This window comes from Panthera uncia, chromosome E3 (assembly GCF_023721935.1).
Source record: "Panthera uncia isolate 11264 chromosome E3, Puncia_PCG_1.0, whole genome shotgun sequence".
In the NCBI taxonomy this organism is placed as follows: domain Eukaryota; kingdom Metazoa; phylum Chordata; class Mammalia; order Carnivora; family Felidae; genus Panthera; species Panthera uncia.
Genome location: NC_064815.1, coordinates 17,887,051 through 17,898,869, shown reverse-complemented (window position 1 = coordinate 17,898,869; position 11,819 = coordinate 17,887,051). Strand labels below are relative to the sequence as shown.

At 50.8% G+C, this 11,819-nt stretch overlaps 1 protein-coding gene across 1 annotated transcript; it reads left to right on the top strand.

Annotated features, from left to right (window-relative positions):
- The first annotated feature begins 12 nt into the window (after positions 1-12).
- Positions 13-11,654, top strand: ZNF668 (zinc finger protein 668). Its single transcript, XM_049638681.1, has 3 exons — positions 13-103; positions 6,068-6,739; positions 7,262-11,654. The coding sequence occupies exons 2-3, from the start codon at positions 6,090-6,092 to the stop codon at positions 8,472-8,474; spliced, it is 1,863 nt and encodes a 620-aa protein (XP_049494638.1). The 5' UTR covers positions 13-103; positions 6,068-6,089; the 3' UTR covers positions 8,475-11,654.
- Positions 11,655-11,819: the final 165 nt, after the last annotated feature.

Below are 11,819 nucleotides of genomic sequence, written 5' to 3'. Positions count from 1 at the left end.
CCCCCCGCTGGGTCCTAGCGCCTGCCCCTCCCTGGCAGTGTCCGGGCTCCGTCGGTCAGAGCAGCTGCCGCAGACGCCACGGAGCCAGCCCAAGTTCGTTGAGGTAGGAAACGCCGGCGGGAAGCCGCAGGGACCCCCCCGGGCCGCCCCAGCGCAGACGCAGTCCGAGAGGCCTCAGTTTCCCTGTGGGTGCAGAGGGCGGATGGGGTTGGCCTGGCGCGAGAAGCGCGGGCGGGGCGGGAGGAGTGCGGCCCCGGGAGGGCGCAGTCGGGCTCCGGCCCAGCGGGTCCTAGAACCCGCCGGCTGTCCCCGCGGGCCGGCTGCTGTGGACGTCTGGGCTCGGCTGGCACAGCTGCCCGCCTTGCGCGGTGCGGGCCTTGGGGGTCCTAGAGCCCGCCATGTTGCGGGCTTTTGTCCCAGACGCGCGGCCCGCCTAACAAGGTCCCCAGCGCTTGCGGCACCCCTCCCTGGCCGAGGTCCTGGCCGCCCCTCCCGCGGTCCTAGAGAACGCCATCTTGCAGGCCTTTGTCCAGCGTCCAGTCCTTGGCCCATTCATTTGTTCATTCTCTCATTCTTCGTTCGCTCCTTCTTGCCTCGTTCTCCGAGGCCCCGTTTTCCCAGCCTTCGGAGACGAGTCAGCCTAGGGTCCTGCCCTGCGGGGTTGTCTGTCTGGTGGGGGCGCCGACAGATAGACTGTTGCAGAGAGCGAGAAGCGCCGGGTTTCTGCCGCTCTCGGCCCCTTCTCACCACGTCTCCTAGGCCCTAACGCCCTTCGAACTCCGACGAACCTCAGAGACCCCATTTAACTAATGAGAAAACTGAGGCCCAGAGCACCGTGGCGCCCTTACCTCTACTGCCTTTTAAGTATTTTTGAGGGCACTGAGAAAGCAGGTATTTGAAGGATGCAAAAGAATTTTCCCATGGGAGAAGGCGAGCAAGGGCTGCTGAGGCAGAGAGAACTGCAAGTGGAGATGCATTTAGGTGAGAAAGTTTGAGAATTGAGGCTGGAGCTTAGTTCGCTGTTGGGAGGGGGACACACTGCGGCTGGAGCTGAGGCTGAAAAAGTAGGTTAGGATTAGGTTGTGAACTGACCAGTTTGGAGGCCTAGGAGATGATTAGCTTTCACTTCTGCACAGTTCTCAGTTCCCCATCCATCATCTCACCAGGTCTCAATGGCTCAAAGGCCTTACTGGCATCTACTTGTTTACACATGGGGGAGACCAAAATGCAGAGAAGAGAAAAAGCAGCTCCTTTTTTTTTTTTTTTTTTTTTAATTAAACCTCATCCTTGCTCACAGCGTCATAGCCTAAGCTGTCTGGGAATTAAATCCCTGCATCTCTGGCATTTTACAGCCTGGTCAGGCAGCAGGCCCGCGTCCCCCTCCTAAGCCAGTAGTGAAGCAAAGAGAAACCTCCCTCACCAGAGCAATGAACCCACTATGGGATAATGGGGCGATTTTTGGAACTTGTGAAATTGGAAAGGCAGAGAAATTCGGTTAATAAATAGTTGCTGGCAGACATTCTCACAAACACCTACTATAGGGGAGGCAGAAGCAATAGGCCTGGGTTTGAATTCTGTCTCAGAGGTTGATTCATTCACTTTGTTTTGAGGCACCAATCACAGTTTTAGGTGTAGAGGATATAAAATAATAAAGGTTCCTGGCTCTTTGCCAGCCTAGTCTCTGGTGTTGGAGACAGAAAGTTAACAATCAAGCTATAAAATGTGTAAGTGCTACCAAAGCAACAGTCAGGACAGAGAGCAGAAATTTGGGAGGCAGACCACCTGACTTTGAATACTGGCTGTAACCATGACCGGTTACTTCATTTCTGTGTGCCTCAGTATCCTTGTCTGTAAAATGGGGAAAATAATACTGTTTAACTTAATCCGTTCAGGCTAACCATGACAAAAACCCCACAAGACTGAAGGGCTTAAACAACAGAAATTTATTTCTCACAGTTCTGGAGGCTGGGAAGTCCAAGATCAAGATGCTGGCCAATTCAGTTCCTGGTGAGGACTCTTTTCCTAACTTGTAGATGTCCACCTTCTTGTTATGTCCTCACATGGCTTTCTCCATACATGTGTGCATTCAGTCCATAGGAAACTTCTAGGCAGTTGTGAGGCTTAACTTGAGTAGTACACACAAAATGCATAGAATGATACCTGGCCCGTGGTAACCTTGCAAGGAATGTTATCCAGATGAGCACCATAAGGGGAACTAAAGAGGAGGAGCAAGAATGCAGATAGCATTAAGAAAGGCGGTCAGGAGGAGCACCTGGGTGGCTCAGTCGGTTGAGCGTCAGACTCTTGGTTTTAGCTCAGGTCATGATCTCAGAGTTTCATGAGTTCAAGCCCCAAGTTGGGCTCTGCACTGGCAGCGTGGAATCTGCTTGGGATTCTGTCTCTCCTTCTCTCTCCACCCACCTCCCCCTGCACTCACACGGTCTCTGTCTCTCTCAGAATACATAAACTTAAAAAGAAAAAGAAAGGTAGTCAGGAAAGCCTTCTTTGAGGAGGTGACAGGGAGCTGAGGCCCAAATGAAATCAAAGAGATTTCACACAATGATCCTTGGGGAATAGTGGTTCTGGCAGAGGGGACTACTAGTACAAAGGCCCTGAGGTGGGAAGGAATTTAGCTATTTTTGGAAAAGAAAGACAGCCTGTGTGAGTGGAGCCTAGTGACACCATGAAATGGAGGGGAAGGTGAGGTAGGCGGGAGTTAGATCATTCAGGGCCTTGCTAGCCATGGAAAAGATACTGGTCTTTGTCTTAGGAGCAGTCGAAAGTCCCCTGATTTGTCTCATAAACCTGAAGTAAATGAAGACTGGTAGAGAAAGAACCCAGGGGCCTGAAGACTTGGATTTGAGTCTGTGCCTCTTGACTAGTTAGGTGTGCTTGTAAAGTGTTTTTCCTTACTGGGGCCTTAACCTCCGTATATGAAAAAGAGGCGTCATAGTGCCTCTCCTAGAAGCTTTGTGAAGACCCAAGGATGCGTCTTTGCTTCTTAAGTGTTGGTTGGCATGGCCCTGAGAGGATGTTTAAAGTACAGCTTTCTGGGCGCCTGGGTGGCTCAGTCGGTTAAGCGGCCGACTTCGGCTCAGGTCATGATCTCGCCGTCCATGAGTTCCAGCCCTGCGTCGGGCTCTGTGCTGACAGCTCAGAGCCTGGAGCCTGTTTCAGATTCTGTGTCTCCCTCTCTCTGACCCTCCCCCATTCATGCTCTGTCTCTCTCTGTCTCAAAAATAAACGTTAAAAAAATAAATAAAGTACAGCTTTCTGAGTCCATCCTCATGCTCCCTGGATGATTATTCTCATGCAGGGGACGGGGTTCACAGACCTGACTTGGAGAAACATAACTCTAGGGAGTGATGGGTGGAAGAGTCCTCAGTGAACAATGAAGTGAGGAGCTAATGGTGGGATTTAGATGGGGGCCTAGCCCACATGGCCCTCTGCTCTTTATGGAGCTGGGCACCTGTTGGGACCAGCCTACTTCCCTACCTTTTCCCCAGGAAAGTGCTTCCCTACCTTTTCCCCAGGGAAGTGCTTCAGGAGGAGAGATGTATACCTCCAGCTCTCTGATTTCTGGTTCACAGGTGGGAACACTGAGGCCCAGAGCTCAGCACGCAGGGGTCAAGCCCTCTGAGAGGGAAACAGACATAAAGGGTGCTGGTTCTGGTCTCAAGGCAGTTCTACAGGGATGAGAGAAGGTGAAGATGTGGCCTGAATTCAGGGTTCTGGTCACTGTAAGGTTGGCCCAGCAGCAGACAAGTCTGGGAGGGCCCAAACGACTGATCAAGGGCCCAGCAACTCAAGGCAAGTTAAACATCTGATTCAAGTCCCAGCTGTTGAGTCTAGCTTTGTGACCATGGGCTAGTCACTAAATCCCTTGGAACCTCAGTTCATTTGTTTGTAAAACGAGGATAAGATCTCTGTCTCAGGAAGCTGTAAGAGAACTAAATAAGGTAGTGTGCTCAGCAAAGTGTCTGGCTCTCAGAAGACTGTCAGTAATTGAGGGCATTTATTCATATCATATCACTTCCATTCAGTCTTCATCCAACCCTGTGAGGTAAGTACTATTATTACCTCCATTTTTCAGATGACAAAATTGAGGTCTTGTGGCATAAAGTAAATGTCACAAGGTCACTGCTAGGAAGTGAGTGAGGCAAGATTCAAAGCCAGGCAGTCTGGTTTCAGAGACAGGACACTTAACCACAATGGTACATTGTTTCTCTGGGCCTCCGTTCCCATATCTGTAAAAAAGGAATCTATATAATAGAACTTTTATTGCGATGTTGACGTGAAGTTTGAGTTAATATATGTAAAGAGCTTAGGAAACTGCCTTTTATTTAGCAAGTGCTCAGTAAATGTGAGCTATCTTTTTTATTAAAGAGAAACTTTATCAGGCAGTCTGTCCAGAGATGGTCTGGAAAGGAGGTAGTGACTGCCTCATCCAGAGACAGGGAAGGATCCCCTGGGAACTGTAGGGGGAAATTCAAACCACGGGGAAGGTTGGTCCTCAAGCCCTTTAACTCACCTTCCAGCACCAGCACTTAGTGGGAAAAGTGAAAAGAACCAAGCTGAGGGTGGAACAGAGTTGTGTGGGATTGGGGCCAAAAACCAGAGGGGAAATGCAGGAAGAGTTTCCTGGGGGGAGTGGGGCTCAAAGGAAGGATTGGTGGGATTTGTAACAGCCAGGAAGGACCTGAGAGTTTGCGTGGTATGATGGAAGTCACGGAAAGTTATTGAGCAGGGGACAAAGTGTCACATGATACTTTATGAAGAAGCTGTCTGTGCACATAGCAGATGATGCGTGTAGGGGTGGGGACTGAGGCAGGGCCGCTAGGCAGAAGGGTGCTGACTATAAAGATGCAGCCCTGGCTGGGTCAGAACTTCCTCCCTGGGTCAGAACTTCCAAGCCACCAAACCCTGAGGTATACAGATGAGGAAACAGGCCTAGAAAGGAGCAGTAGAACTCAGGCTTCTTACCTCCCAGACTGGATTCTGCACACACCTGGCTCCCCTGCCCTGTCTATAGCAGCATCCTCCCTCCCCCTGGTCACCCCCAGCAGCTGCTGCTGAGCCCTTCCTAAGTGGATCTGCCCATAATCCTCTTCTTTTCATCCCCTAGGGAGGATGAGCTGGTGTTAAGACTAATGCAGCCATTAATCCTATTTCCTCCCAGCCTTGATCCCCAGGAGCAGCTGGATGGAGGGTGTCTGGGCTATGAATGAGAAAGAAGGGGGCTTATCCAGAGCAGGTGTCCCAGGAGGCCAGGCTAAATCAGATATATTGATTATACTGAGACACATGTAATTGCTAGCAATGGCTCAAGCCACCTTGAGAGTAACTGAGCTCCCCATTACCAGAGCTATGGGAGCAGAAGCTCAACAGCAATTCCAGAGCAGAGGGTGGACCAGGATTCCTGTCTAGGGTGGAGTACCTTACAGCTGTGCAAGGCCAGGATTCTGTGTGAACAGTTGCTGCCTCTGAAAGCTAACTAACCAGAAGGGAAAGACAAAATACATACACTGGGGACCTACTTCTTCCAGACAGACGGTGCCAATCACCAGTTAGCCCACTAGTTCTGCCTTCTTCTGGACCTACCTCTGTCTTCTCTGGGCACTTGGCAACCTTCAAGTCTGACCCACATCTACGTAGCCTCTGTGTCTGCAGGCATGCATAGGACTCTGTGTCCTGGCACAGGCCTTAGATGCTGAGCTGGAAAAGGAAGATGGCGAGATGGATGGAACCTGGGCCTTCTGGGAATGTGCAAGGTTTGGAAAAGCCCAGAGGCTGGGGAGAGAAGTGTAGGTGCACATTTTGATACCTCCAGACTCCTCTCTTAGACCCTCAGAGGTTACCTGGTCCAACTTCTTTCCTCAATGAACAGACCAGACAGGAAACTTGAGTGCAGAGTGTTAGACCCAGGAGTGTTTGGAAAGAAGGATGTGGCCATCCCCCATGGGAAATGCTGGTAAGACAGAACTCCTCTCTGAGGCTTTGTTAAGGATAGAGGCCTTAGAGAATGGCAGAAGGATGTGGCTTGTGTCTAACTTTGCTTCTTTCCCAGAGAAGCTCCGCCCTCTGAGGCCATGGAGGTGGAGTCTACGGAGGCCCGGTCATCCTCGGCCCTCGGCTACAAGCGATCCGGCCGTCGCTACAAGTGCCTGTCCTGTACAAAGACATTTCCAAATGCGCCCAGGGCAGCGCGTCACGCTGCCACCCATGGTCCTGTAGACTACACAGAGGAGGTGGCGGAAACGAAGCTGAAGCCGGAGACAGAACCCAAAGCAGAGGATGCCAGCGGGGACAAGGTGTCAAGTGCATCGGCAAAGCCTCGGCCTTATGCATGCCCGCTGTGCCCCAAGACCTATAAAACGGCACCTGAGCTGCGCAGTCACGGTCGCAGCCACACTGGTGAAAAACCCTTCCCTTGCCCCGAGTGTGGCCGCCGCTTTATGCAGCCAGTGTGCCTGCGTGTGCACCTGGCCTCACATGCTGGCGAGCTGCCCTTCCGCTGTGCTCACTGCCCCAAGGCCTATGGCGCGCTCTCCAAGCTCAAGATTCACCAGCGTGGTCACACGGGCGAGAGGCCGTATGCTTGCTCCGATTGCGGCAAGAGCTTCGCCGACCCTTCGGTGTTCCGCAAGCACCGGCGCACCCACGCGGGCCTGCGGCCCTACGGCTGCGAGCGCTGCGGCAAGGCCTACGCTGAGCTCAAGGACCTACGCAACCATGAGCGGTGAGGGTGCGGTGCTGTGGTGAGGGAGCCGGGGTTGGGAAGAACCGACCAGGGGCGGAGGAGGGAGGGATGTGGCGCAACAGCGGTGGCCCTGTGACCAACCGGGCGTGGGGTTGAGGCTCAAAGAGGGAGAAGAGCCAATGGGAAGGTGAGTGGGGCTGGGCCGTGGGGAGAAGCTGGTGGCCCTGGTTGGGCAGGGGCGGGGCAGACTATGTTGGGAGGGAGCCCTGGAGGATTCCGTTGGGATCTGATTGGCCTGGGTCTGACTGGAAAGGGGACCCGCTGGAAGTTGGGCCACCGGGAGGGTCTCTGGTGGAGGTTAGTAGGTGGGAGTGGGGTCTGGCTGTTGGTGGGGTCTTATCTGGGATCTAGACACCTAGCCTGAAGATTCCCTACTCTGGGGTGCAGCCCTATGTACCCCCTACCCCCGGGATGTTAGGAGCCCCTAACTCACAGCAGACAGGCAGCAGTGGTCAGGTGAGGGACCTGCCACCTTCATGACCCCTCCTTCACACTCCACAGGTCCCACACCGGTGAGCGCCCCTTCCTCTGCTCGGAGTGTGGGAAGAGCTTCTCCCGCTCGTCCTCGCTCACGTGCCACCAGCGGATCCATGCGGCACAGAAGCCCTATCGCTGCCCAGCCTGTGGCAAGGGCTTCACGCAGCTCAGCTCCTACCAGAGCCATGAGCGCACTCACTCGGGCGAGAAGCCCTTCCTGTGCCCACGTTGTGGCCGCATGTTCTCGGACCCCTCAAGCTTCCGGCGCCACCAGCGGGCGCACGAGGGGGTAAAGCCTTATCGCTGCGAGAAGTGCGGCAAAGACTTTCGGCAGCCCGCAGACCTGGCCATGCACAGGCGGGTGCACACAGGCGACCGGCCGTTCAAGTGCCTGCAGTGTGACAAGACGTTCGTGGCGTCTTGGGACCTCAAGCGCCATGCGTTGGTCCACTCAGGCCAACGGCCCTTTCGCTGTGAGGAGTGTGGGCGAGCCTTCGCCGAGCGAGCCAGCCTTACTAAGCACAGCCGGGTGCACTCAGGTGAGCGCCCCTTCCACTGTAACGCCTGTGGAAAATCCTTCGTGGTATCGTCCAGCCTGAGGAAGCATGAGCGGACCCATCGGAGTAGTGAGGCCGCAGGGGCTCCCCCTCAACAGGAGCTGGTAGTAGGGCTGGCACTGCCTGTCAGTGTGTCAGGCGAGGGCTCAACGGCCCCGGCAGCAGGTGCAGGGCTAGGGGACCCTCCAGCAGGGCTGCTAGGGCTGCCCCCCGAATCAGGTGGTGTGATGGCCACCCAGTGGCAAGTGGTAGGCATGACGGTGGAACATGTGGAGTGCCAAGATGCTGGGGTTGGGGAGGCTCCTGGTCCCTTGGCAGGGGCGGGCGAGGTGGGAGGTGAGGAAGTTGACGAGAAGCCACCGCAGTTTGTGTGCCGGGAGTGTAAGGAGACGTTCTCCACGCTGACGCTGCTGCGACGGCATGAGCGCTCACACCCAGAGCTCCGGCCCTTTCCCTGCACCCAGTGTGGCAAGAGCTTCTCTGACCGGGCTGGGCTGCGCAAACACAGCCGCACCCACAGCTCTGTGCGCCCCTACACCTGCCCCCACTGCCCCAAGGCCTTCTTGAGTGCCAGCGACCTGCGCAAGCATGAGCGTACCCACCCCGTTCCCATCGGGACCCCCACGCCCCTCGAGCCCCTTGTGGCTTTGCTAGGAATGCCTGAAGAGGGACCAGCGTGAAGCCCATGCCCCTCCACCTCACTCCCAGGAGCCCAGGCCTCACGGGGTGCGTCCTGAACCTCTCTTTGCCCCGGCTCACTCTTTAGACTCCAGATCCCTGCCCCACCCCCGGGCAGCTAGCTCTCCTTGCCAACAAAGAGCTGGGGACGATGGAGGTGGGCAGCAGCTATTGAGAGATGTGTCTCTGAGTAACACTCATTAAAGCATTCACTTTGACACTGAGTTGTCTTCTGTGTTTTGGTTGGGTGGAAAGGGAATGGGAGTTTGGACATCAGATAAGGTTCAGTGGAGACCCCTGGATTGACAGATAAGAAACTAGAACGGTCTTTGGATGCATTGTTTCCCAACATATGTTTTCAGAATGTCTTTTGAAAAAGGGTTCCCTGGTCAAGGAAGTACCAGGAATTTCCTGTGCCCTTCTTGGGGATTGTTGGTGATCAAGAGTGTACTCAAGTCATTGATAAATCCTACAATGAACATCTATTTAGCTCTGTTTAGCCCATAGTTATTTCATCCTGGAAACCTTTTACTGACTAGTTCTGTCCTTTTACAGATAATACACAGAGGTCCTAAATTAGTATATTTCCTGTATACTTCAGTAACAAATTAGAAAAACTACTTGGGGGACAAAGAGGGACAAACAAAACCCATAAACTACAAAAGAATAAACCTCACAAGAAATATGCAAAACCTATATGAAGAAAATGGTATTACTGTCCTGAAGGTTTTAAGACCTAATTAAATGGAGACATACCATGTACATGCATGGAAAGACATTCTCCCTAGTCTAATCCTTAGATTCACTGTCACCCAAAAAGATTTATTAACACAACTTGAAAACCCAAAACTCCTGTAATACATTTTTAAGAACCAATGGAGGTGATGTATTTGACATACTAGATAAACACCAAAGCACTGAAGTTAAAATAGGTTATTATTGGCACAAGAATAAATCAGCCAATGGAGTTGGGGGTGGGAGGGTTTAAAAACAGCCCTATTTCTGAGAATTTAGTTTATGGTAAATATGATTATTCAAATCAGTGGGGAAAGGATGGCTGTTAAATTACAGTCATATCCATAATCTGGAAGACTACACAATTTTTTAAAGACCAAAAAAAAAAAAAAAAGAAACCTCACATTTAGTATAAATTGATATAATTTTTGGGGGGAGATGATTTGGTCATGTTTATTAAAAAATTCAAATGCATATACCCTTTGACTTGGCAAGCACATGTCAAAAAATTTACACCACAGAGTTCTTTTTCCACTTCCGTGGCAAAGTTGAAGACAAGAATGCTCGGTGCAGCAAAATTTGTGATGACCGGGAATACCCTAAATGTCCATTAGCAAAGGACTAATTACATAAAGCTGGCCACTATAAAATATATTATGCAGCTGTTTTTTAAAAATGAGGCCTATTAACTTATGTTGTTGAAAGATATCTTGAAAATATGTCAAGTGAAAAAAATAAGGTACAAAGCAGTGTGGTTAGCATGTTCCCATTAAGTTTATTTATTTTTGAGACAGAGCACAAGCAAGGGAGGGGCAGAGAGAGAGGGAGATACAGAATCCAAAGAAGGCTCCAGGCTGTGAGCTGTCAGCACAGAATCTGATGCGAAGCTCAAATCCACGAGCCGTTAGATCCTGACCTGAGCCAAAGTCAGACACTTAACTGACTGAGCCACCCTGACGCCCCTTGAATATTTTTAGAAGGGCACTCAAGAACGGACTTTGGATTATAAAGTCCAGCCACTAGGGCCTTCCCAATTTATAAGCCAAAATGAAACCAAAGGTCAGAGTGAACCAGTTCCTCCTTTCCATGCTCTTATCATCTCTAGACTTGCTCTTATCAACACTAGACCAAGTTGGCAGCCTCAGGAAGTGACCCGTGTGCACCCCCTCTCCAGGCCCACATGCCAGTCATAGGGGACTTTGCAGTGGCTGGTAAAGTCAGGACTGTTAACACCAGGTAGCTCCAGGAACAGAAATAGCAAGTATCCCCTTGATGTCAGGGACTTCACTCAAGAGTTGTCATGCCCAGGTCCTCAGACAGTAGCTTTAGAAGAGGTTCTTATCCCTGTTCTCCATAGCAGCACAAGGGGACCACATGGTAGCAGCAGGGACCAGGATGTCATAGCTGCGGGAAGAGACACCAGTTTGGCCAAGGACACTCACTGCCTGTTGCCATTCGCAAAGTAGGACAAGCACTGACTCCAGGCCTTCTGCCTGTACAGGCCGGGATCAAAGTCTGACAGAATCCAAGGAAGAAACAAACTGGACTAGGGTATTGGAAATGGGGATTTTTGTTACTACTGACTTGTGAACTTGAGCAAGATGATTTATCTTGGAGATGACGAGGCACCTTTTAAAAATTGGTACAAAGATACCATAGACCCTAATCAACAGACACCCATGGGTATCTATCTACAATGAAGGATGAAGTGGGTCCTGTGGAGGTTTAGAAGAAATCCACAACTTCTGCTCCCTTTCTGGGACCAGATAGCACACCCATCCCTTGGTCCCCCTCTCTGACACCCCAGGCATCCCACATCCCAGTTCCTGCTCCCTGAGGACTCAGATGGTCTGACTTTTTTAAAAAAATTATTTTAACAGCTTTATTAAGAAATAATTTACATGCCATACAACTAACCCATTTGAAGTATCCAATTCAGTGGTTTTTAGTTTATTCACAGGGTTATGCAACCATCTCAATCTAATTTTAGAATAGTTTCATCCCCTTAAAAGAAACTCCATACCCATTAGCTGTCACTCCCTATTGCCCCAACCCCAATTCCCAACTCCTTTCCCTTAGCCCTAGTCAATCACTAATCTACTTTCTGTCCGATTTGCCTCCTGTGGATGTTTCATGTAAATGGAATCATACAATATGTAACTGGCCTCTTTCACTTAGCACACGCTTCTCAAGGTTCATCCATGCTGTAGCATTTGTCAGTACTGCATTCCTTTTTATTGTCGAATAATATTCCATTGTATGGAGATACTTTTTTTAATCCATTCACAATTGATGGACATTTGGGTTTCCTTTGTCTAGTGTGAATAATGCAGCTAGGAACATTCATATGAACATTCTATGAACAAGTTTTTATGTGGACATGTTTTTTAATTCTCTTGTTTGCGTATCTACCACTTGAGGAACTGTCAGAATGTTTTCCAAATGGCTGCACCATTTTACATTCCCACCAACAGGATATGAATGTTCCAATTTCTCCACACCTTTACCAACAGCTGTTATTATCTGCCTTTTTATTATAGCCATCCTTGTGGGTGTGAATTTGTGGTTATGATTTGCATTTCCCTGATGGCAAATGATGTTGGGCATTTTTT

What these genes read in the sequence shown, in the direction of transcription:
- ZNF668 (XM_049638681.1), top strand. Translation starts at nt 6,090, where the DNA reads ATGGAGGTGGAGTCTACGGAGGCCCGGTCATCCTCGGCCCTCGGCTAC. An exon ending in GACCTACGCAACCATGAGCG is followed by an intron (nt 6,740 to 7,261) that starts GTGAGGGTGCGG and finishes CACACTCCACAG; the next exon opens with GTCCCACACCGGTGAGCGCC.